We start from the raw sequence: 25,680 nt of genomic DNA, 5'->3' as shown, positions 1-25,680 counted from the left end.
TTTAAGCTGCCTAATAATTCTGCCCAGTAATAGTTACCTGCACAAACAGATATCCTCCTAAAATAGCCAAATCTAAAAAAAAAACCCACTCCAACTTCCAAAAATATTAAGCTTTGATATTTATGAGTCTTTTGGGTTGATTGAGAACATAGATGTTGATCAATAATTAAAATAATCCTCTAAAATACAACTTGCCTAATAATTCTGCACACAGTGTCAAAAAGTGCCACACTAGTTAACCCCTTCAGTGAACGCTGTAAAAAAAAAAAAACCGAAAACTTGGCAAACTATGATTTTTCATCATACCGCTGGGAAAAAGTGAATAAAATGAGATAAGAAAGATGAATGTGAATAAAAATCAAACAGCTGGAAACGTCATCTTGTCGTGCAAAAAATCAAGACGCCATACAGCTCCATTAGCGGAAAAATTAAAAACGTATAACTCTCAGAATATAACAATGCAAAATCAATTATTTTTTTCTAGAAAGGTGTTTAAAGTATCAAAGCATAAAAAATGACATAAATGAGGTATCGCTGTAATTGTACTGATCTGAAGAATAAAACCGCTTTATCAACTTTATCACATCCGAAACGGCATAAAAAAAAACAAAAAAACAATTACAGAATTGCTGGTTTTTGTTCATTCTGCCTCCCAAAAATCGGAATATATAGCGATCAAAAAATGTCATGTGCCAAAAAATGGTAACAATAAAAACGTCAACTCGTCCCGCAAAAAACAAGCCCTCATATGACTCTGTCAGCCAAAATATGGAAAAATGATAGCTCTCAAAATAAGGTGATGCTAAATAAATCTTATATGTAACTTTGCATTTTCTTAGTTGATGATGATGGTATTTATTGATAAGATTGATGCATCATTCACTCGTCCGATTTTCACAAATAACCCTCATACCTGGGTTCATTCACATGTCTGATTTTATCCTTAGACCCAGAGACCTGCGGAAAAACACGTCCGATTTTGATCTTGGTGTTGGATTAATATCGGCCATGTAAGTCAATGGGTCCGTGATAAAATCCGACTGCACTCGGATGACATCGGAGTGCAGATTGTTTGACAAGACTGATGATCATGATGATGATGATCTGAGGATTGTGATTTAAATTGATAAGATTGATAATATTTTATAAAATTGATAATGATTGTGATTGAAAATTATTGATAATGTTTGACGATTATTGATAATGGTGAATTTGATGATTGTTTATTGATAATGATGGATGAATGATAACATTGATAATGAGGATGACGATTGATTTAATAATTCATGATAACTGATAAGATAATAATAATTTTTTTTATATAGCGCTAACATATTCCGCAGCGCTTTACAGACATCATCATCACTGTCCCCATTGGGGCTCACAATCTAAATTCCCTATCACTATGTCTTTGGAATGTGGGAGGAAACCGGAGAACCCGGGGGAAACCCACGCAAACACAGAGAGAACATACAAGATGGATAATGATAATTGATAATGATTGATAATGATGGATTATGATTGATAATTCATAAAAATGATAATGCTTAATGATCATTGATAATCATTAATTTGATTGTTGATAAGATTGATAATAATGATGGATGAATGATAACTGATAATGATTGATAATGATGGGGATGATCATTGATTTGATGATTGATAATAATTGATAAGATGGATAATGATGACAATTGATAATGATTGAACTGATAATGTAGATAATAATGATTGATGATAATGATTGATGACTGATAAGATTCATAATAATGATTGATGATGGAAAAGGTTGATACTAATGAGTGATGATAATGATAGCTGACAAGATTGATAATGATTGATAGTGATGATGGATGATGATAATTGATGTCTGATAGGATTGATGACAATGATTGATGATGGATGATAAGATCGATACTGAGTGATGATAATGATTGATAACTGATAATATAGATGATAATGATTGATAACTGATAAGATTGATAATAATGATTGATGATGGATGATGGTACTCTGCTGATGATGACTTGGCATTGTGCAGCGTTGGAGCAGCAGCTGCTGGACTCCGGCTGTCACTTCCAGTGTCGGCCACCAGGGGGAGGCGCTGCGTCCTTCCCGTTATCAGCGGCGGCCGCACTTCCCCTGCTCTCACTTCCAGTGTCGGCCACCAGGGGGAGGCGCTGCGTCCTTCCCGTTATCAGCGGCGGCCGCACTTCCCCTGCTCTCACTTCCAGTGTCGGCCACCAGGGGGAGGCGCTGCGTCCTTCCCGTTATCACCGGCGGCCGCACTTCCCTTGCTCTCACTTCCAGGCGGAGGCAGATCCTGCGACACCATCCCGGCCGAGCTGCACCGTACACGGCCCGTCAGCTCCCGGTGCATGGTGCAGCCAGTCATGGGGACCCGAGCTGAGGAGCTAGAGATGAACGGCGGCCCCGGGGAGCATCCAGAGGAGGAGGAGGTAACGGTGGGCTGCGGGAAGGCTGACAGAGGTCATACACGGTGCTGCCGTGCCTGACAGTCGGTGTATCCCCCTGTAGTGACGTCACGAGCTGCTGCACACACAACTTTCTGCCATGGTGACAGTTCTGATCCAGTTGTCACCTGTTCACACTGATCTGCTCCATAGCGCCACCAGCAGGTTGTAGGTGGCACTGACACCAGCGTAGAACTCATTGGCCCCAATTAGAAAAAATAATGTGAAAATGTGAATTTCCATCATCTGTCAGCCTGGGAATTAGGGCTGCACCCTTCTAATCTCAGGGGATATTCTTCTGCCTCTGTGCCTGTCTAGAAATGCCTCTTTGGTACTTTTACCTGGCTTCTTATACTTTTGTGTTTGTTTTGGATGTGTCCGCGCTAGTGATGAGTGAGCGTGCTGGGATAAGGTGTTATCTGAGCATGCTCGGGTCCTAACCAAATGTCGTCGTCTTGCTCGAAAAATATGTTCCAGTCCCCGCAGCCGCATGTCTCACCGCTCACATTGTATACACCACCTATCTTGGCTCAGACAATACAATGGATGAGTTATTGTCATTAATCATCTATCCACCGCTGACATTGTGGTTAATTTGCACTTTGGACACCGGACAGATCAGAATGCCTTTACACTGACGGACAGCGTAGGATCGTTCTGTGCGCAAAGAATATCGTGTTATGAGCAGCAGGGTCCTGTTTACAGCGGACGATGTGCTGCCGACAGTGAGGACTTTTGTTTTTTTAGCAAGCTCGAAAATCATTTCTTCCAGTGAACGAATGTTTGGCTCATTTGTCGGGTGATTGGCAGCTTGTCTAGACTGGAAAAGAGTGTTCCTAAGGGCAGGTGCAGATGAGCGTATCCGACAAAACATCGGACCAATGTTTGCCTATTAGATCATGCACGTCTGATTTATTTTTTTTCCTCGGACAGATCCGGTCCGGGATAAAAAAAAAAAAAATCGCATCATGCCCTAGTTCGATCTGATATTTGTATTGAACTCTGCCATGCAAGTCAATGACTGCTTGGAAAACATTCAGCTGCACTCTGATGACATCTGAGTGCAGTCTGCTTTCCAAGGACTGACTGAATGGAGAATCGGATCACACTATGATCACACACTGTGCTGACACTGATCAGAGTGTGATTTGCATAATCGATCGGATGTGAGAATATGCGCCGGTGTGACCCGAGCCTCTGGCTGGGATCACGTCTTGTTTCGCCCAATGTTCGAGAATCTGTCAGGAGTTTCCACCTGAAGCCCCATAAAACAGGATTCAGATGGAACGTTGTTTCAGTGGGATGATTTTATGCTTTTTTGATACAAACAATGTTTGTTATTTACATGTACTATTACTATTTATTTACTTACTGCCGAGTATTTGCTATCTTTGTTTTTAGCATCGATTACGTATCTCTACTTGCCTCTGATTTCATATAAGGTCACACAACCTTCATAGGAATCTAAAAAAAAAAATTATAGCACGTCTGCCATATTTTGGAGGTATTATTCGTCAATACACTTTTTTTTTTTTTCAATGCATTTTTTGTGCTGTACCGTTCATGCCACGTGGATGCAATTTCATGAAAACTCCACCATACTTAGGCCTGTCCCACACGTCCAGATAATTCCGGTACCGGAATTATCCGTGTCCGTGAGCTCACGTAGGCCATCCGTGTGGCACACGTGTGCCGACTGGGTACCACACGGAGCGTGCAGGAGACAGCGCTAGAGATAAGCGCTGTCCCCTGCATTTGGTGCTGAAGCCGCCATTCATATCTTCTGTCCAGCAGCGTTCGCTGGAGAGAAGATATGAAAAATCCTTTTTTTTTTTCTTCTCATGTTTAAAATAAAGATCCCTGTCCCCACCCCCCTCCCACCCCCTGTGCGCCCGCCCGCTGTTAATAAAATACTCACCCGGCTCCCTCGCAGCCTCCTCTCCGCGCCGCACCTTCTCCTGTATGAGCGGTCACGTGGTGCCGCCCATTACAGTGCTGAATATGCGGCTCCACCGCTATGGGAGCCGCGTGACTGCACATACAGGAGAAGCTGTGGCGCGGAGAGGACGCTGCGAGAGATCCGGGTGAGTATTTTATTAACAGCGGGCAGGCGCACAGGGGGTAGGGACATGGATCTTTATTTTAAACACGAGAAAAAAAAAAAAAAAAGGATTTTTCATATCTTCTCTCCAGCGAACGCTGTTGGAGAGAAGATATGAATGGCGGCTTCAGCACCACGTGGGGGGGACAGCGCTTACTGTAGCGCTGTCTCCTGCACGGCACACGGACAGCGTCCGTGTGCGGTACGTGTTTTACACGGACCCATTGACTTTAATGGGTCCGTGTAATCCGTGCGCTCCCACGAACACTGACATGTCTCCGTGTTTTGCACACGGTCCGTGAAAACACGCTGACATGTGCAGAGACACATTGATTTCAATGTGTCTACGTGAGTCAGTGTCTCCGGTACGTGAGGAAACTGTCACCTCACGTACCGGAGCCGCTGACGTGTGAAACCGGCCTTAGGCCATGTTCACACAGTGCGTTTTTTACCGCGGAACCGCGGCGGTTTTGCCGCTGCGGTTCCGCAGCTGTTTTCCATGCAGGGTACAGTACACTGTACCCTATGGAAAACAGGACACACTGTGCACATGGTCCGGAAATTGTTAAAAAAAAGACGCGCTGAATAGCTCCCGGAAAAAAGAAGGAGCATGTCAATTCTTTTTCCGGAGCCGCAGCGGTTCTGCACCCATAGACCTCCATTGTGAGGTCCAAACCGCAGTAAAACCCGCAGATCAAAAATATATCTGCGGGTTTTACTGCGATTTGATGTGCAGAACCGCTGCAGCAGGAAGTGCGGGGAGCGGGCGGAAGTGCGTGGGCGGAGTGTGGCTGCCCCCCCCGTGTTCCGATCCCGCCCCCCCGTGCTCCGATGCCCCCCCCCCAGTGCTCCGATGCCCCCCCCCAGTGCTCTGATGCCCCCCCCGTGCCCTAATCTCCCCCCCTTATACTCACCCGGCGTCCCGGTGTCCGTCCGGCCGTCTTCTCCCTGGGCGCCGCCATCTTGCAAAATGGCGGGCGCATGCGCAGTGCGCCCGCCGAATCTGCCGGCCGGCAGATTCGTTCCAAAGTGCATTTTGATCACTGAGATATAACCTATCTCAGTGATCAAAATAAAAAAATAGTAAATGACACCCCCCCCCCTTTGTCACCCCCATAGGTAGGGACAATAAAAAAAATAAAGAATTTTTTTTTTTTTTTTTTCACTAAGGTTAGAATAGGGGTAGGGGTAGGGTTAGGGGTAGGGTTAGGGTTAGGGTTAGGGGTAGGGTTAGGGGTAGGGTTAGGGGTAGGGTTAGGGGTAGGGTTAGGGTTAGGGGTAGGGTTAGGGGTAGGGTTAGGGTTAGGGGTAGGGTTAGGGGTAGGGTTAGGGTTAGGGGTAGGGTTAGGGGTAGGGTTAGGGTATTTTCAGCCATTTTAACCCTAAAAAAATTCCTAGAAAACACACAGACTCTGGCTAGAAAACTGCATCAAAAAAACGCATCAAAAAACGCATCAAAAAACGCATCAAAAACGGACCAAAAAAGGACCAAAAAAAGGACCTGCGTTTTCTGCCAAGAGCTGCAGTTTTTTAAAAAACAGTCAGGAAAAAAAAAGGATGGAAATCCTGAACGTGTGAACATACCCTTAGACTGTTGAGCTGTGCATTTTTTTTTTTTTTGAGTCAGAAAAATGCATGTAAGCACAATTGTGTTTTTTGTAGGGTAAAATTCCAGTGTGTCTGAATTTAAAAAAAACAAAACAAAAAACAAAACATAAAAATGCATCAAAAAACGCAATGATCAGGTCAGGTTGGCATTGCATATTTTCGTGTAGAAACTTGCAAAAATGCCGCTTTCTTTCCGTAAGTGTGAACATGGACGATTTATGGTTTGTTTATTTATTCGACTAGACAAAGATACAGAGAAAGTCAAGAAAAATGTCCCTTACTGATCATGGTGCCTCTTAATGTCTCCAGCTGTCCGTAATGGTCCACTTATGTGTTATTTCTTCCAGAATATGTAAGATGTAATTAATTGAGCGCTGTATACGTCATAGTTAATATACTAATTATTACACTTCGGCCCCAGGTCGCAGGGCCTGCAGCTGCAGAGGGTGTGGGCAGTATTTCTTTCCGTACATCTTGCACACAGATGTGAATAGAACACATAGATCCCTATGGAAATATCAGGGTTTGCGATCCGCCCCAGATTAAGTAAAAGAGCAGCTGTACCGCATACAGGAGGTGTCATCGGTCATATTTGGACTTACGTCTTGTGATATTGTGCATTGTTATGGATAAATGATGTCATAAAGTCAGAAACCTTTTCAGTAACAATAGATTGCTATCTTGTCCTCTTAGGATTGGCCCCATTTAGTATCAGAAGATCAAATATTTACCGTTGTTGTAGACGATTATCGGCACAGCCATCTTGCCTGAGCTTCCATTACCAGCATTTAGAGATCGTCTTTACAGCAGTTACATGGATCTTGGATAATAGTCCTGAGATGTTCTTTGATTTCTTTTGGGAGTGTTTTCTAGGCATGCTCACTGATCTGTGCACAGGTCATTGTGCAGGGAGAGAGAGGAGTTGAGCTGTAACCATTACTTACTGTGAATGGTGGATGCTGCCTTATCTGTGCCTGTGATGATAACGAGACTACCGAAAAGAGTACTGTAGAGAACAGGACTTTTCAGTCTATTATTATGTTTAGTGGCCAGAGTGAGAATGAAAAGATGTTATTTTATTAATGAAAAATTAAAATTGAAGAAAAATGTAACCGGAAATTGAATCATATTTTTATGTTAAAAATATTAAAGCTAATTTTCAGATGACACAACACCCTTAAAATGTTGTGCTCTGTAGTACCAGACACGGACTGTGGGCAAGGGTGGTGCTGTTGGTTAAGGTTATTTATTTATTTTTCATTGTATTGTGATCTACCCTTAGACCGGGATCACACATACGCGAGATACGGCCGAGTCTCGCAGGTGAAAACCCAGCTCTGACACCGGCACTCCGGAGCGGAGCGTGTAACTCCATGTATTGCTGTGCGGCTGCACGCTCCGCTCCGGAGTGCCGGCGCCAGAGCTGGGTCTTCATCTGCGAGACTCGGCCATATCTCGCGTATGTGTGATCCCGGCCTTATTCTGTCCACTTTTTTTTTCTTTGCACAATTTCCGATGTGCCCTTGTAACTGTTTTCTGTGTGAGAAGGCTGCTGTCGTTTTAGAGGGGATTTCTGTAATCAGTGGTCTGATAGTTACATTCCCCACATTCCTTCTCGTTGAATTCCTCGAAATCGGACTGCAGCTTTCACGAGAGAAGAGCTTGTAGTCAGCGTGGAGAAGAGCTTGTAGTCAGCATGGAGAAGAGCTTGTAGTCAGCGTGGAGAAGAGCTTGTAGTCAGCATGGAGAAGAGCTTGTAGTCAGCGTGGAGAAGGGCTTGTAGTCAGCGTGGAGAAGAGATTGTAGTCAGCATGGAGAAGAGCTTGTAGTCAGCGTGGAGAAGAGCTTGTAGTCAGCGTGGAGAAGAGCTTGTAGTCAGCGTGGAGAAGAGCTTGTAGTCAGCGTGGAGAAGAGCTTGTAGTCAGCGTGGAGAAGGGCTTGTAGTCAGCGTGGAGAAGAGCTTGTAGTCAACGTGGAGAAGAGCTTGTAGTCAGCGTGGAGAAGAGCTTGTAGTCAGCGTGGAGAAGGGCTTGTAGTCAGCGTGGAGAAGAGCTTGTAGTCAGCGTGGAGAAGAGCTTGTAGTCAGCGTGGAGAAGAGCTTGTAGTCAGCGTGGAGAAGAGCTTGTAGTCAGCGTGGAGAAGGGCTTGTAGTCAGCGTGGAGAAGAGCTTGTAGTCAGCGTGGAGAAGGGCTTGTAGTCAGCGTGGAGAAGGGCTTGTAGTCAGCGTGGAGAAGGGCTTGTAGTCAGCGTGGAGAAGAGCTTGTAGTCAGCGTGGAGAAGGGCTTGTAGTCAACGTGGAGAAGAGCTTGTACTTAGCGTGGAGAAGATCTTGTAGTCAGCGTGGAGAAGAGCTTGTACTTAGCGTGGAGAAGGGCTTGTGCTCAGCGTGGAGAAGAGCTTGTAGTCAGCGTGGAGAAGAGCTTGTAGTCATCGTGGAGAAGAGCTTGTACCCAGCGTGGAGAAGGGCTTGTACCCAGCGTGGAGAAGGGCTTGTACCCAGCGTGGAGAAGGGCTTGTACTCAGCGTGGAGAAGGGCTTGTACCCAGCAAGGAGAAGGGCTTGTACCCAGCGTGGAGAAGAGCTTGTAGTCAGCGTGGAGAAGAGCTTGTACTCAGCGTGGAGAAGGGCTTGTACCCAGCGTGGAGAAGAGATTGTAGTCAGCATGGAGAAGAGCTTGTAGTCAGCGTGGAGAAGGGCTTGTAGTCAGCGTGGAGAAGGGCTTGTACTTAGCGTGGAGAAGAGCTTGTAGTCAACGTGGAGAAGAGCTTGTACTTAGCGTGGAGAAGAGCTTGTAGTCAGCGTGGAGAAGGGCTTGTAGTCAGCGTGGAGAAGGGCTTGTAGTCAGCGTGGAGAAGGGCTTGTACTTAGCGTGGAGAAGGGCTTCTGCTCAGCGTGGAGAAGAGCTTGTAGTCAGCGTGGAGAAGAGCTTGTACTCAGCGTGGAGAAGGGCTTGTACCCAGCGTGGAGAAGGGCTTGTACCCAGCGTGGAGAAGAGCTTGTAGTCAGCGTGGAGAAGAGCTTGTACTCAGCGTGGAATTGAATGATGATGGATTGACATAACAAGTGCTAAAAGTCCAAAGTGGTCTTGTTAGTTTGAGGCCATGTTCACATTACCTTAGTGATGTGCGTTTAGCCTCAAATCTGTCCATTAGGATAAATTAGCCACAACGAGGCAAAGCATGTCCATCTGGCCAGTAGACTGGTCTATAGAGAAACATCTGGGAAAAATAGTCACCTCTGTGGTAATCTTAAGGAACCGTTCCCGAAAGAACATTGCCTACAATAGAACATCTCCTGGCGCTTCTTGTTTACACCTCACATACATTTGTCATAAGTCCTTTTTACTTGAGCGTGACCCAAGTTTCTAACACACTGATGTGAACGTACAAAGGAATCCTTTCAGCTGCAGATACCGGGCATATGCCTGCCTGTCCGCGCTGCAGCTGCTTATGGTCTTACGTGATGACGAGTTGGTTGTTTCGCCCTTTTAATAAGTAATGCTTTTATGTATTTAGGAGAACTACGAGCAAGGAATTGAAGTGATCGCTTCTGACGGTTCCCTCAGCTCGACCTGACATCACCCCTTGGCTTGGATTTCTCAGTTTCCTGTGGATTTTGCACACAGTTGCCAATATATAATCGGAATTTCCAGCAGCAATTTGCTACTGGGATGTTCCCTGCCTGGAAAGTACCGTAATTCCTGTACAGCAGCGAAACTGAGTAAAGGACCCTGCCATGATAACGTGGGCGCTAATCCTAGCAAAACCAATGAAGATTGTTTTGGGTTTGATTTGCCATCACTCACTGATCACTAGGGGCTTTAAATGAATATTGGGGTGTGGGAATTTTCTTTTTTCAGCCTTCGAAGCACAACATGTAGGTACTGCAATACCTGAAACCCCCCCCCCCCCCCCCCGTTTTTTTTTTTTGTTCTTGTTTTTTTTTTCTAGCCTTATTGCATAACTTGCTATGGCTGGAACCCCCATTTCCAAAAACATATTCCTCCCATTCCTATGTTTGCTGTGATTGTATCTTGTGATTAGAACATATGGTCCCGTAATAATTTAAAGGTGTTATCCAAGTTTTTATTAAAAATAGCTGCAAAGTATGAAATATGGTTAAATGATAAAAATAACCTGATAAATCTGCAGCCATTCCGGGGGTCCTAATTGTTGTGCCGACGCATATGACAGCGGCAGCCAATCACTACACTCAGCGGGGATAGTCAGCGCGTAATCACACTTAGTGCGGTGATGTTGGCGTGGCCTCGCAGTTACAGTTCAAAAGTGAACAATTTTTTGCTCTTATTTTATTCCCTCTGCTTCCCTAAATATTCAGATTTTTTTTCTGTTGTGGATATCCGCCATATGGTTCATGAGATACGGGCCTTTTCAGTGTAAATTTTTAATTTTAATTTTTTTTTATTTTAATTTTTTTATGAAGGAGGTGTGTCTTACTGGTAATGAGAGCAGAGTAGGAGGCTTCTTAAAGAAAAAGGTCAGTGAGGCGCAGAATTCTTGCTGGTTAGTCGGTGATCAAATACTTATTTCATGCAATATAATGCAGTTTAATGATTTAAAAATTATACAATGTGATTTTCTGGAAATCGGCAGTGTATCAAATATATGTATTTTCCCCACTGTATAATACAGTGTAACCTCATTATGCCCTGATTTGTCAATAAAAACTATTAAAAAAACGATCTCCAAGGAAGGACGTCCTCTTATGATTGTATGAAAGTTGAAAATCATCGCTGCCCCTAAAGGACATATCTAGTATTGCAACATTAAAATAAATGGGACGCGGTGGTAATACCAGATGTAGTCCACATGTCACTATCTGTTTTTTGAGTAAGCTTTCCCTACATTTGCACCTTTGCTCTTGTGAACATTCAGTAATAGTCAAGATCAGGAAAGATTTGACCTAATTTTTATTTGGAAGTGAGTGACGGTAATACAGTTTAGTTTTGCCCTTGAATCACAATGTTGGCATTGTTCTGCTTCGCGGATACGCCCCCCTTCCCCCACCCGGGTGTCATTGGTGGCAATGTTCTGGCACCGCTCGGAGCAATTATCTAACGATTGTGTTGTTTCTTGGGTAATGTATCTCAGGTCCTAGGACGACCGGTTTGGGGCTTCTTCTGTTCTTGATTTTTACGTTACGTTGCCTGGCAGAGAGGTCACTTGTAGTTTTAGACAAGGATCTGAGCATCAGGTTAGGACATATCCCCATTATGTCTCCTTATATTGTCATTCCTTCCAGGCCTCCCCCTCCCCCCCAACGTTCTTAAGAAAATGAGTATTGCGGAATTAAATACCTGATCGGTTTGGACGACTTACGATTGCTGGGTTTCAAAAATTATGCCTTAAGTTTTGCCACAAGCCACATTTATCAGCTAAACCTGAGATATCGCATAGCAGTGGGCCCCAACGCGAAGACCCCCACTAGAGGTTATCAAGCGGAGTGCACATGCTTCACCACTGCTCGCTTTCTCACTGTGGACATACAGGGAGAATGAAGGGCTTGAGGCCCCCACACAAATGGTCATTGGGCCTTTTTAAATCATCCTTTTGACACTTAAAAATAGTACTTTGTCCGCGCTAGGTGTTTTCAGTGAGAAATTTGCTTACGGTAATTTTGTTTCTGTTTTTGGGACTTGCACAATTGTATTACCTACGATGACTTCCTATAGTGGCAGGACTTCATAAAAAAAAAAATAGAGTTTTTTTAATAGATTGAGAAACTTTCCCCACTTAGGCTGGTTTCACATTTGCGTTTTTTGCCGCTGCGTTTTAGCGCAAAACGCATGCGTTTTTTTTCTATACTAAACATTAAAAGCGCATGCGCTTTTTTTGAATGCGTTTTGCCGACGCATGCGTCATTTCTATGTTTGCGTTTTGTTGCAGAAATGCAACATGTAGTAATTTCTAGAGGCGTTTTTTGCCGCAAAAAAACGCATTGCTGTCTATGTAAACACATGCATTTTTAAGCACATGCGTTTGCTTGCGTTTTTAAACGCATGCGTTTCAATAGAAAAACACAAGAATACACACTAAGCCACCCCCCAACCCTAACCCTAAAGGGATCCTAACCCTAAAGGGATCCTAACCCTAACCCTAGGCATCCTAACCATAACCCTAGCTATTTCTGTTTATAGTGGGTTTTCTAGTTGATTTTGATGATTGGCAGCTGTCACACACTTCTCATCATGCGTTTCAAAAACGCAAACGCAGGAAAAAACGCATGTAAATGCGTCAAAACGCCACGTTTTTTTTACCACCTGCAAAAACGCATGCGTCTAAAAAGCGCAGCGTTTACATGCGTTTTTTTTCACCACCTGCGTTTTTAAACGCAAATGTGAAACTAGCCTTAACCTAGCATATGAGATAGAGATTTTTTTTTTTTTTTCCGATTTCCATTTCAATTTTTCTTGTGCATTTTGAATGTGATTTCAATATTGAGGGTCTTCTCATGTTGGAGATGGACCCAAAAAAAGGGGGGGGGGGGAAATGATGGCAGAAGTCCAGTATGTGTATTATGTGCAGCTCTAGAGCAGAAATCACTGGTAGGATCGATTGAGTGAATCTATTTGTATGACCCTGGTCCAGTGGACAGTTCCGTTTTTCATTCTTTACTCTCCCTCTTCGGGTCCAGGGCTAAAGGCTCTTCTTCTGCTCCACCACCGCTCTCCAAAAGACTGGCGCTGGACCCAGGGAGGGTAAGGTCGCATTCACACATCCGTGCTTCACAGTCTCTGGACCCAAACTCAACCGTTTCGTACGCGTATACTGTATGAGGCTGTCAGGTTCGGGAAGGAGACCCGCACCCAGTCCATACTTGGACCAAGACCCATGGAAGGGAGAATCCGGGCTGATACTCAGTTTATTTTTTTATATAGCTATGTTAACATATGGAAGAATGTTTTCTAAAAGAAGACAACCCCTTTTAAAGAGAATGTATTACTTAAATTCTCTTTTAGTAATGCAAACCGGATAGTGACACGTAGGGGGCAGTTTAATCCAGAATTCTTGAAATGTTGACTTTTGGCATTTTTAGGATAGACCCAACGTTTTTGCACAGTGGGTGGAGTTCGGACAGGTTATGGGCAAGGCTGCCCAACAAATTGTTTAGGGGTGAAACTCTTTAAGAGACTCACGATTTCAGCGCACCGTTACTCCAGCACTATCTTAAACTCCGATGTTTTAAACACTTCAGTCTAAATGTATCATTGCCAAAGTCTTTTTTTTGTTTGTTTTGCTTGGTTTGGTTTTGTTTTTTTTTTTTTTTCCTACGGTGTCACAAACAAGTGTCGATCGACTTGTATTTAGTCGTTCAGCTATTGTTTTGGAGCACATATTGGCCTTCCGAATGGTCCTTAGATTACGTACAGCCAACAGTTCTGCCTTTATTTGAATATTTTGCAGAAATTTTCCAAAGAACCCTACGGTATGCAGCTCTTTGGTTGACTGATGGATCTTTTCAGGAGACAAACGATTTTGGAAGAGGCTTGTAAGGGTATATCCTGCTGACACGTTGCCTGCAAAGCCTCCATCACATGTTTCATGTCAATTTTTGTTATATACCGTACATGAAAGGAGCTAATGTTCGTCAGTGTGCTTGGAATGCATGATGCTGTGGCTCTTGTGGTTGTGTTTTCCTCGTAAACATCAATTATGCAGCCTCCTGTTTTAACGGATATATATTGCACATGTGTTTTGCGGCTTAAAGAATTGAAGAAACAATATTATAATATTTTTGGTCCATTGCATCTAAATTAAAGAATGAAGCAACAAATAGTCTGGAATCCAGAAAATCCTACTGTTTGGAGTATACAGCTCATATATAGAATTATTTGTGTCCATAGTTACAGGTTTTAAACAAACTTTAGCCTATTTCTCTAGTTCTTAGAGGGAATCTGTCAGCAGGGTTTTACTATGTAATCTGAAAGCAGCATGGTGTAGGGGCAGAGATCACTTGGTTTCCTGGGATAGGCCACCAATATCTGATCTGTGGTGGGTGCAATATTCGTCACTAATGCCAATCAGCTGTTACCTGTAGGCCCTGCAGATCCTTGAAGATGGTTTGAATCTGTAGTATCCGGCTACTATAGTTTTGATGGAGTTGACGTGTTCCGGTATTAGCTGAGAATTTCTGTCTGTTGCAGATGCTGGTAACGGCTTAAGGGCAAGGGTGCCGGGTGTCACATCTACGCTGCTCAAATATTGATAAGTTATCCTAAGCAAAGGCCACTAATAAAAAAAATAGTGGCCATGGCCAACCTTAAGTTCTGGTCTGGAGACTTGTTGTCATTTCAGACATCGAGGTGTCGGTAGAAGTCTGTGTATGGGGTCTCCTGACTCTTCCGGATCAGATAATGTTGGTGGAGACAAGGAACTGGATGTCCAATTTCGGATTGCCAAGCCTTTTGCTCTTGGTTGGATTAGTAACCATCAAAGGATTCTGCTAGTGTCTCTCTCATAGAGAACATAGGAGCAGTAGGGAGAAATAGGTGTCAGCCATACGATAGCCCATCTACCTATTGGTTATGGGGGCTTTACACTTGGACTTTGTTTATTCAGTCTGTCAGTGAAATCTCCGATGCCTAATCTTAGGACGGAGGCTGCTGGCGAGCGGGATGTTTTTTGCTCCCGTCCATGGGAAATGATTAAGTTTCAGAGGCAGGGTGCCAAGAGATAAGCAAATTCCTTTAGACTTTGGCTTAGATCGAGAACTCAAAGAACGTTTGCGACTCGAGAAGAAAAACTGTAAAACATAAAAACAAACTCAAATAGTAGTACACCAGTAGTAAATTTCTACTTGTCTCATCTTCATCGGACCATTAGATAGAAAATGTCTCTAAAGTTGCTGCATCTCCAGGACTTCAATGTGTATGACCAACAGTCTTGGGTAGGAGTCCAGACCCTGCCGATCCAGACAATGAAGTAAGCCCCTTGTCATGGTTTACACTGGCTGAGCTGCTCATCGGTACGGGTGGTTATGGTGGGTACTGGCGCGTGTCCCATTCACTTGCTGGTGATTAAATTGGTTTTCTCACAATTCCAACTGCATGATAGCAGACTAGCAGATGATCGCTGGTGGGTCCCCCACTTATTACGAGCAGGGCTGTGGAGTCGGAGTCATGGAGTTGGGGTCATGGAAGTTGATGAATCTGAGTCGGAGGTTTGGCTTACCGACTCCAAAGCCCTGATTACGAGTATGGGGCGCCTTTTTCCCATACTTGAATGGAGTAGAGGTCATGCATAGGGCTGGACCTAGCTTTTCGCATCTGTCCCGCAGACTATAAAAAAAAAAAAAGATCAGCAGCTGGGATACTGCTGTGACCCAGCATGGTAAGGACCTCTTTTTCCATGATTTGTAGAGGAGCCTACTTTGGCAGCCCTAGTGATCATACATTATCACCAATACTGTGGATAGGTCATAACTTGTAATTATGAGACCTTTCATTAAGGGTATCCTTGAATATCCGTAATATTGGCGCAACTGCCGTGCCTGAAACCTAAGGCTTCTATACATTCTGACCCGCAGCTGTAAACGACTGTCAATTGACTTCATAGAATCTAATTGTCGGCCATTTAAAAGCTTGTTTACAAAGTCCGACCATGCTTCTGATGTACCCAGAAGGATCAGTAATAGCTCATTCCACGCACACACAGATTGTCATTGTTCTCGGCAGCACATCATCCTGGTCAAGTGCTTTATAATTTTTTTTTAAGCAAGCGCCCCAAAATATTTCATCCAACGTACGAGCATTTTGTTGCTTTGTCAGGTGATCAGCAGCCCATGTACACTGCACAATTTATTGATAATGACATTTATTTTATTTATTTTTTTCGATTTCTAGAGCAGCCCTGTAAGTTTGGTATACCCGCGACATTGACTCTTACAAAAATGATGTAAGATTAGAATAAATAATTAATCTGTGCTCTGGTGCCTCGTGTTTTCAGGAAAACAAAGCTAAAGGATTGGGGGTGTAAGAAGTAAGTTTTTAGAATTATTATTGAACTACACTCAGAAAATGTATTTATCTAGTTGGCGTTAACCTTTTTTGTTCCAGTTGTGGTGTAATACTTGAGTGATGTCAGTGGAGAACAAGTCTCTCTGTGTTTTATTTAGATTCTTCTCCAACAACGACCTCATTTTACAGCGTTTCCTTTTAACTAAAACAAATTAGCAATTTAATATCTGGCGGCTTGTTGTCTCTGGGCTGGGCTTTATCACTTGTTTTTTTTTTCTTTTTTACTATGACTGGTAATTGTTTTCTCATTTATATCACTTAAATAATGAAAAGTGCTTCATATTGTTTGCTCCTAGCTTCATAGGATGAGTCCACACATAGAGGTCAAATACCAGTAGAATCCTAAATAGTGAAAAGATAGGAAAGAAGTTAACACATATAAATGGTTTGTGTAGAATTAATACAGTTGTAAAAATTTCTCACTACTAGCTCTACAGTGGATATAAAAAAGTATACACACCCATGTTAAAATGCCAGATTTTTGTAAAATAATCATTTCGGAACTTTTTCCATCTTTAATGTGACTCATGATCTGTATAAATCCATTGAGAAACAAATAGAAATCATTTTGCGAGGAAAATAAAATGTAAAATAATGTGGTTACATAAGTGGGAACACCGTTCTATAATTGGGGATGTGGTTGTGTTCAAAATTAGCCAATCACATTTAAGCTCATGTTATATAATATTTATAACTTTTAGCTGTTTTGGTAGGATTTTCCTGCAGCACGGTGGCGCAGTGGTTAGCACAGCAGCCTTGCAGCGCTGGAGTCCTGGGTTCAAGCCCCGCTAAGGACAACATCTGCAAAGAGTTTGTATGTTCTCCGTGTTTGCGTGGGTTTCCTCCGGGCACTCCGGTTTCCTCCCACATTCCAAAGACATACTGATAGGGAATTTAGATTGTGAGCCCCAATGGGGACAGCAATGATAATGTGTGTAAAGCGCTGCGGAATATGTTAGCGCTATATAAAAATAAAGATTATTATTATTATTTTACAACTGCTGTGTCCGTAAACATCTTACAACACAGCAAAGGCTCTCATTGCTTAAAGTTCTCGGTCAGGAGAAGAGTACAAAAGCAATTTGAAATCACTAGATGAAACTCTGTGAAGATCGTCATCAAAAGGTAGATTAAATTTGGCACAACAGTAACATTACCTAGAACTGGATGTCCCTCAAGAATTGGTGAAAATACAAGGAGACAATTGGTCCAGGAGGTTGCCAAGAGGCCTACAGCAACATTAAAAGAGGTGCAATAAAGGTGCAATAATATTAGTCGATGGGGGGGACCCTGGTTAGATACTACTGGTTTATTTTCTGACATGCTATTAAGAGAGAGAGTAAATCTTTCTTTTCTCCGTCCTTTTACACTTAGGCCTGGAGAAAAGAAAATATACCGTATATACTCGAGTATAAGCCGAGATTTTCAGCCCATTTTTTTGGGCTGAAAGTCCCCCTCTCGGCTTATACTCGAGTCATATACCCGGGGGTCGGCAGGGGAGGGGGAGCGGGGGCTGTGTAATCATACTTACCTGCTCCCAGCGCGGTCCCTGCAGTCCCTGGCTTCTCCGGCGCTGCAGATTCTTCCTGCACTGAGCGGTCACATGGCACCGCTCATTACAGAAATGAATAGGCAGCTCCACCCCCATAGGGGAGGAGCCGCATATTCATTGCTGTAAATGATCGGTGCCATGTGACCGCTCAATTACAGGAAGAAGCTGCAGCGCCGGAGAAGCCAGGGACTGCAGGGACCGCGCCGCAGCAGGTAAGGGGAGCGCAGCGCTATAATTACCTGCTCCTCGCTCCGGCTCCGTCTGCAGTGTCCTCTAGCAATGACGCTCAGGTTAGAGGGCGCTGTGACGTAGTCAGTGCGCGCCCTCTGCTGAGCGTCAGTGCTGGAGACGGAGCCGCAGAGGAGCAGGTAATTATTGAAAGCGCCGGCGTCCTGAGAAGAGAGGTGAGTATGTGATTTTTTTTTTTTTTTTATGGCAGCACCAGCAGCATTCTAAGGAGCACCTATGGGGCCATAAAGGTGCAGAGCATATATGGGGCACAGCATTATAAGGAGCACCTATGGGACCATAAAGGTGCAGAGCATATAAGGGGCACAGCATTATAAGGAGCACCTATGGGGCCATAAAGGTGCAGAGCATATATGGGGCACAGCATTATAAGGAGCACCTATGGGGCCATAATCAACGGTGCAGAGCATTCTATATAGCACAGTTGTATATGGAGCATCTATGGGGCAATAATGAACGGTATGGAGCATCTATTTTTATTTTTGAAATTCACCGGTAAATGCTGCATTTTCTACCCTAGGCTTATACTCGAGTCAATAAGTTTTCCCAGTTTTTTGTGGCAAAATTAGGGGGGTCGGCTTATACTCGGGTCGGCTTATACTTGAGTATATACGGTAATCGAAATTAGAACCTGGAGACAAAACAGTGAGAATCAGCTCTTGGTTGGATGGATGGATATTTTCTCTAGTTAATACCAATTGTAGTTTTTGATTAATTGACATCTATATATACAAATATGATTGCCTTGAATTAATCTGTAACTATGTCAATATAATTGTTATTGTTTTATTTTCTTGTTTGGAAAAAGAAAATGACAAACTGTATATAAAGTGGTTTTGTTTAATAAGAATGATCTGATAAAAAAGAGGTGAAATTTTTTTGGGGCAAGTACTGGGTGTGTACTGCATGTGTCAACAATCTCCTGTTTTCATCATATGTCTAGCCTGTGGGGTAGGGTGGCAAGACGGAAGCCTTTTCTTACAAGGATAAACATCCATGCCGAACTATGTTTTACCAAAACCTTCATCTAGTCTGCCAAAAGCATGTGGGAAAAACATGTTATGGTCTGATGATTGCGAGGTTGAACTTTTTGGTCATAATTCCAAAAGATATGTTTGGCTCAATGCCAACACTCTGCAACACCAAAACAACACCATACCCACAGTGAAGCATGGTGGAGGCAACATTGTGATTTGGGAGCTTTTTTGAGCAGCTAAAATTGGGTCTTTAGTCAAGGTGGAATTAATTATGATAATTAAGAATATCAGTAAATTTGACGACAACAAAACTTTCAGGCTAAAAAAGCCGAAGATGAGTTTTACCTTTCAATACGACAGCTACCCTAAGTATACAAGCAAAAGAGTGGCTTTGCCAGAATAAGATCCCAGTTTTGGAATGGCACAGCCTAAACATGAATCCAAATCTGTGGGTCTTGAAGAGGGTGCTGTACACAGGTAATGCCCTGGTCAGATGCATCAGTCAATTTTGGAGCTACTCCAGAGAAGAGTGGGCAAAGTTTGCCAATTCTAGATGTGCCATGCTGATAGACTCCGACCCCCAAAAGACTCCTTGCTGTCATAAATTCAAAGTGTACTTCAACAACGTATTGGGCAAAGGGTGTGTATATTTATGCAACCACATTATTTTATTACTTTTATTTTTCTTTTTTCACCTGAAAAAATTTCTGTTGAATTTCAATTTGTATGTTACAGATTGTGGGTAACATTAAAGGTGGTAAAAGTTCTGAAATGATTCTTCTCGGTGTGATTTTTTTTTTTTTTTTAACCTAACAAAAACCTGGCATGTTAACAGGGGTATGTAGACTTTTTATATCCAATGTAGATGGTGTTTCAGATAATTCATTAGAGCAAGTAAATATTTTTGAAAAGAAAGTTAATAACTAAAATGTATGAATGAGGCTGCATATACTTCTCGGATGTGCAGAAGCTGGAGGTGCGGGCGCTAACGACCACGATGCTGTTTATAACCATTTCCTGTAATGCTCACACACTGCTGTATGATTCACATACAAGTGATTTCAGCAGATTGGATCAGAGCCAATTCTACCCTCTGATAGAGAGTAAAAGATCAGATTGAAGGATTTCCAGGAAAACCCCCACCCAAACTAATAGATGAATTGCAGAGTCATAAAATAAAAACTCCCTTTGAGGAATGAGGACATTGTTCCTCGGCTACATGATGAATTGCAAAATATTGTAAAGTCATGTTTTTCCATTAAATTTCACTTAATCGCAAAAAAATAATTTCCACTAAATTTCAGGTTTTCCAAAACAAAAAAATTACCTGCTTGCATAATTTCAGTAATCTTCTCGTTAGTTTAGGAGAAAGTGTTAGGATGCAGTCAAACAGCTGCCGAATAAATGGGACCAAGATCACAACGCAGTACATGGACTGGCCGGCAGCTCTCCCCACCCGAGGGTGACATTTGCATAGAAATATATGAAACAGTCACACTCGGGTCGGAAGACCCACCGGCCAGTTCTAGCATTGCGTTCCGATCTCGGTCCGATTTGTACGGCCATCTGACTGCGCTAAGGCAACTGATATCACTGTCTTGATGACTGAATTATAAGAGCAGACTAGGTACTTTAAAAGAAAACAACTGATTCTTAATATCATTGGCCCCAATTCATAGAGATCTGCATTTTTCACACTGGTCTTGATGAGGAGGCATGCTGGAGTCAGACGCCCTTGATTCATTAAAAGGTGCATGCCTCTTAATAATCTAGTTAATATGAAAAGTGGCGTGTGCTTCCCCACAAGACTTACTCCAGTTGAGGACTGGCGTAAGAAACTGCACCACTCGTCATTAATTTTACGCCTTTTTGTCTGGCCCCAGGTACACCCAATTTGTCTTAGCTGGGACAAAATTGCATTCATCATTTCTTTGCATCAAAGCGTTTTATCATCAAGGAAGGACATTGGATATAATAATGAAGATAGAAGCAACAGAGATAGAGTGCACAGCAGTTTTAGCATCCTCCTCTTACCTCAGCACCCTTGGTATCTCCCGAATTGGATCAGGTAGATGGTATGTACAGCAGTGTAAGCAGCCTCTTCTTAAGGTACCGTCACACTCAGCGACGCTGCAGCGATATAGACAACGAGCCGACCTAAACTAGATCGCTGGAGCGTCGCTGTTTAGGTCGCTGTAGAGACGTCAAACACAGCAACTCCAGAACGATGCAGGAGCGATCCAGTGACGTAACGGTGACTCACTTCTCGTTCTTGCTGGTTGTTAGCTCCATGTCAAACAGCCGGAGTGTACCGATCCGACACACATCTAGGAGCCCTATGCTCGTTGCTGGCATTGTTGCTTTTGATGTCAAACATGACGATACACGCCGACCTGGCGACCAAATAAAGTTCTGGACTTCTAGCTCCGATCAGCGATGGCACAGCGGGATCCAAATCGCTGCTGCGTATCAAACACAACGAGATCGCTATCCAGGACGCTGCAACGTCACGGATTGTTGTCGTTCTCTTTGCAAAGTTGCTGAGTGTGATGGTACTCTTACCTCAGCACTCCTGGTATCTCCAGTATTAGATCAGATAGACAGGATGAACAGCAGTGTGAGCAGTCTCTTAAGATACCTTCACACTGAACAACTTAACGATATCGCTAGCGATCCGTGACGTTGCAACATCCTGGATAGCGATATCGTTGTGTTTGACACGCAGCAGCGATCAGGATCCTGCTGTGACATCGTTGGTCGGAGCAGAAAGGCCAGAACTTTATTTCGTCGCTGGATCTCCCGCAGACATCGCTGAATCGGCGTGTGTGACGCCGATTCAGCGATGTCTTCACTGGTAACCAGGGTAAACATCGGGTTTCTAAGCGCAGGGCCGCGCTTAGTAACCCGATGTTTACCCTGGTTACCAGTGTAAACTTAAAAAAAAAAACAAACACTGCATACTTACATTCCGGTGTCTGTCACGTCCCCCGGCGTTCTGCTTCCCTGCACTGTCAGCGCCGGCCGGCTGTAAAGCAGAGCACAGCGGTGACATCACCGCTCTGCTTTACGGCTGGCGCTTAGACAGTGCAGGGAAGGTGACGGCGAGGGACGCGACAGACATCGAAATGTAAGTATGTAGTGTTTGTTTTTTTTTACATTTACACTGGTAACCAGGGTAAACATCGGGTTACGAAGCGCGGCCCTGCGCTTAATAACCCGATGTTTACCCTGGTTACCAGGGAACTTCGGCATCATTGGTCGCTGGAGAGCTGTCTGTGTGACAGCTCTCCAGCGACCACACAACGACGAAACAGCGACGCTGCAGCGATCGGCATCATTGCCTATATCGCTGCAGCGTCACTTAATGTGACGGTACCTTTACTTCAGCACCCTGGTATCTCCAATATTAGATTAGATAGACAGGGTGGACAGCAGTCTGAACAGCCTCTTTTTATCTCAGAATTAATTTTATCTCCAGTATTAGACCAAAACACGAGGTGGACAGCAGTGTGAGCAGCCTCTTCTTATCTCAGTACTCCTGGTATCTCCAGTATTAGATCAGATAGACAGGGTGGATAGCAGTGTGAGCAGCCTCTTCTTACCTCAGCACTCCTGGTATCTCCAGTATTAGATCAGATAGACAGGGTGGACAGCAGTGTGAGCAGCCTCTTCTTACCTCATCACCCCTGGTATCTCCAGTATTAGATCAGATAGACTGGGTGGACAGCAGTGTGAGCAGCCTCTTCTTCCCTCAGTACTCCTGGTATCTCCAGTATTAGGTCAGATAGACAGGGTGGGCAGCAGTGTGAGCAGCGTCTTCCTACCTCTGCACCCTTAGCATCACCAGAATATCACCTGGGCCAAGTTTTTGTTAGTGGACTGCTCCAGTCTATAGTAATACCCTCTTAAGATGAAAATGATTTGCTAATTAAAGGTATTTTTGGTATTTATTTCTAATTACATTTACGGTACTTTTTTATTTATTTTCTATTGCCGAAATTAATGCCCAGTTGCTTTCCTTGGTGACCAAAGTCTATATGTAGCTTACTTTCACCTCTGACCAAACAGCGAGGTCCTATGTACTAGCAGTTTGAATAGACTGACCTTTTAATGGAGGTTAAAAACCTAATTGTCAGGAAAATGATCTAATCATGTGTCGTGCAAATTATAGGTATCACTCGTAATTTATTCGGACTCCCATGACAGCACACGAGAGAGAGGGGATCCGCCCTTAAGGAACAGGAAACCTACAGATACAAAAGGGCGGCACCTCTCCCCATGCATCAGTTGGTTTCCTGTTCCTGAAGGGACTGGATGCCTATAGATACTACAGGAGTCCAGGCCGGCCGGACCGATTCTGGTGGCGAGAGGGTCTCCCACTTCGGCCGGTGCGGGTACCTGAAGTAGTCACGGTGGCCCTGGCAGGGCGGCACGGCGGTGACTAGGCAGCGAGGAGCGGTCGCCAGGGGGTGTCCGGTCTCCGGGGCCAGCGTCTGGTAAGTCGCCCTTCCCGTGGGCTGTGGGTCTCTCTGGAGCAGGGGGGAGCGCGGCGGCATCTGGGGGGCGCCGATCGGATCGTAGCTGGCCGGCCTCGGCGTTCCACGAGAGCTGCAGCGCTGACAGGAAGCGCTGTAAGCTGTGGTGACGTCGGGGGGCGGAGCCAGCGACGTCTTCCGGATCGGTGAGCTCCTGCGCATGCGCGGGGGCTCCAAGATGGCGGCGCCCACCGGAGATCATGCCGCAATCCCTCCGGAGCGATGATTGATTCCCCACAGCTGCGGGGGGGCGGGAAAATTAAACAAGCAAGCTGGGCAAGGTGCGCTGACCGAAGGAGGGGCCTTATAAGGCGGCTCCAGCAGCATGTTCCCGGGTTCTGGCTCCAATTTACTGAAAATGGATTCAGATCAGGATCAGCAGGTTGTGCTGCTGGAACAAGCATCCCAGAAACCCAAGGAGAAGGAACATGAAAAAAGGAGCGATGGTTCGGGCCGCAGAAGCTCCTCCAGACAGGGGTCTGGAGGGTCAGTCAAAAAGGATCCCCCTCGTGCTTCGGTATTTCTGGGTGTGAGCAGCCACTGGTAAGTGATCTTCGAGAAAGTTCACTTAGTGACTAGTCTCCCCTCATGTGTTTTATGCAGGGAAGGAAAAACGTCAGTAAGGCGAAGCATAGGGAATGTGCCATCTGCGGGGTTCCCTTGCCTGACTCACACCCTAAAAAACTATGTGACCCCTGTATCCAGCAGACGGTGAGGTTCTGGAAGGAGGGGAGGGGGTATAGCATGTAGATTTTACACTCTAGTCTACCTTACTTATCCCCGTAGGTAGCCGAAGAATCCTCCTCTATTACGGCCAGTCTCAAGGAGATGATTAGAATGGAGGTTAAAGAGTCCTTTAAAAACCTTTCACAGTCAGGAGGTTCTAGGCAGAGAACTGAGTGGGCATCTGATTCGTCTGTGGAAAAGGACAAGTCCGAAGAATCAGACAATTCAGCAGCATCATCCTCCTCTTCGGAAGAAGACGCTGCTCGGTTTTGCCTACCCCTAGAAAGGATAGACAAATTGGTAAAGGCGGTCAGAGGCACAATGGGTATATCGGAACCCAAGCCTCAACTATCCAAAGAACAAATGATGTTCAGTGGATTGGAGCAAAAGAAGCGCAGAGTGTTTCCTTTAAATGAGAAAATACAAGATCTTATTAATAGGGAATGGAGGAAACCTGAGAGAAAAGGCTCCTTACCACCTGCGCAAAAACGCCGATACCCTTTTGATGACCCAGCAGTAGGTAACTGGGAGAAAGCACCCAAGCTGGATGCAGCAATTGCCAAGGTAGCTAAACGATCTTCTCTCCCATTTGAAGATATGGGAACACTTAAAGACCCCCTGGATAGGAAAGTGGATACCTTCCTGAAGGGAACCTGGGAGATGGCAGCTGGCTCCTTAAGACCTGCGGTAGCTTCAACCTGCACGGCAAGGTCAATGATGGTCTGGCTGGACCAGTTGGAGACCCAATTAAAACAAGGGGCCTCTAGAGAGTCCATTCTCTCAGCATTACCTGTAATCCAGGAGGGGGCGGCTTTTTTATCAGACGCCTCAATTGACTCCGTAAAGTTGGCAGCTAGAGCAGCAGGACTTTCTAATGCTGCAAGGAGAGCCCTATGGCTGAAATGCTGGCCGGGGGATATGCAGGCAAAAGCGAAGCTCTGCGCTATCCCTTGTAAAGGCGAATATTTATTTGGGCCTACCCTGGATGAACTCCTGGAGAAAGCAGGAGATGATAAGAAAAAGTTTCCCAACCTGTTCAATCCATACCGTCGTCCCTTCAACAAAAGAAGGTTCAACCGGGGAGGAAAGCGAGCCTTTTCACCAGGGAGAGATCGTCCCAGATGGGAGGATAGGCGAAAGCGAGGTACAGGTCTCATGTTTCGCCGTAACCAGACGGAAAATAAAAAACAAGACCAATGACTGGCAATTCCAGTGGGAGGGAGACTATTGCATTTCTCGGCAGAGTGGTCGAAAATCACAAACAGCGTTTGGATAAAAGACACTGTTTCCCATGGTCTCAAGCTGGAATTTGTTCATATTCCACAGGACAAATTTAGGTTAACACCCTGGCGCTCATCTCCCACTGAACAATTCGCCCTAGAAGAGGAAGTGAGGACTCTTTGTTCCAAAAATGTTTTGGTA

The 25,680-nt window shown here is 44.4% G+C and overlaps 1 protein-coding gene across 2 annotated transcripts in view; it reads left to right on the top strand.

Moving 5' to 3' along the window:
- Positions 1 to 2,182: 2,182 nt before the first annotated feature.
- Positions 2,183 to 25,680, top strand: part of NINJ1 (ninjurin 1) — a 50,086-nt gene continuing 26,588 nt past the window's right edge. Inside the window, exons 1-2 of one of the 2 annotated variants that reach the window (XM_069736743.1) lie at positions 2,303 to 2,459; positions 9,699 to 10,680. In XM_069736743.1, coding sequence (XP_069592844.1) covers positions 10,558 to 10,680 — 123 coding nt within the window. In that variant the 5' untranslated portion in view covers positions 2,303 to 2,459; positions 9,699 to 10,557. Of the gene's footprint in view, positions 2,460 to 9,698; positions 10,681 to 25,680 lie in introns of both variants that reach the window. The other variant, XM_069736744.1, reaches the window with a different exon arrangement.

The sequence above is a fragment of the Ranitomeya imitator genome, chromosome 8, assembly GCF_032444005.1.
Source record: "Ranitomeya imitator isolate aRanImi1 chromosome 8, aRanImi1.pri, whole genome shotgun sequence".
In the NCBI taxonomy this organism is placed as follows: domain Eukaryota; kingdom Metazoa; phylum Chordata; class Amphibia; order Anura; family Dendrobatidae; genus Ranitomeya; species Ranitomeya imitator.
The sequence above is the reverse complement of the archived record's forward strand: the minus strand, read 5'-3'. Positions and strand labels throughout refer to the sequence as shown.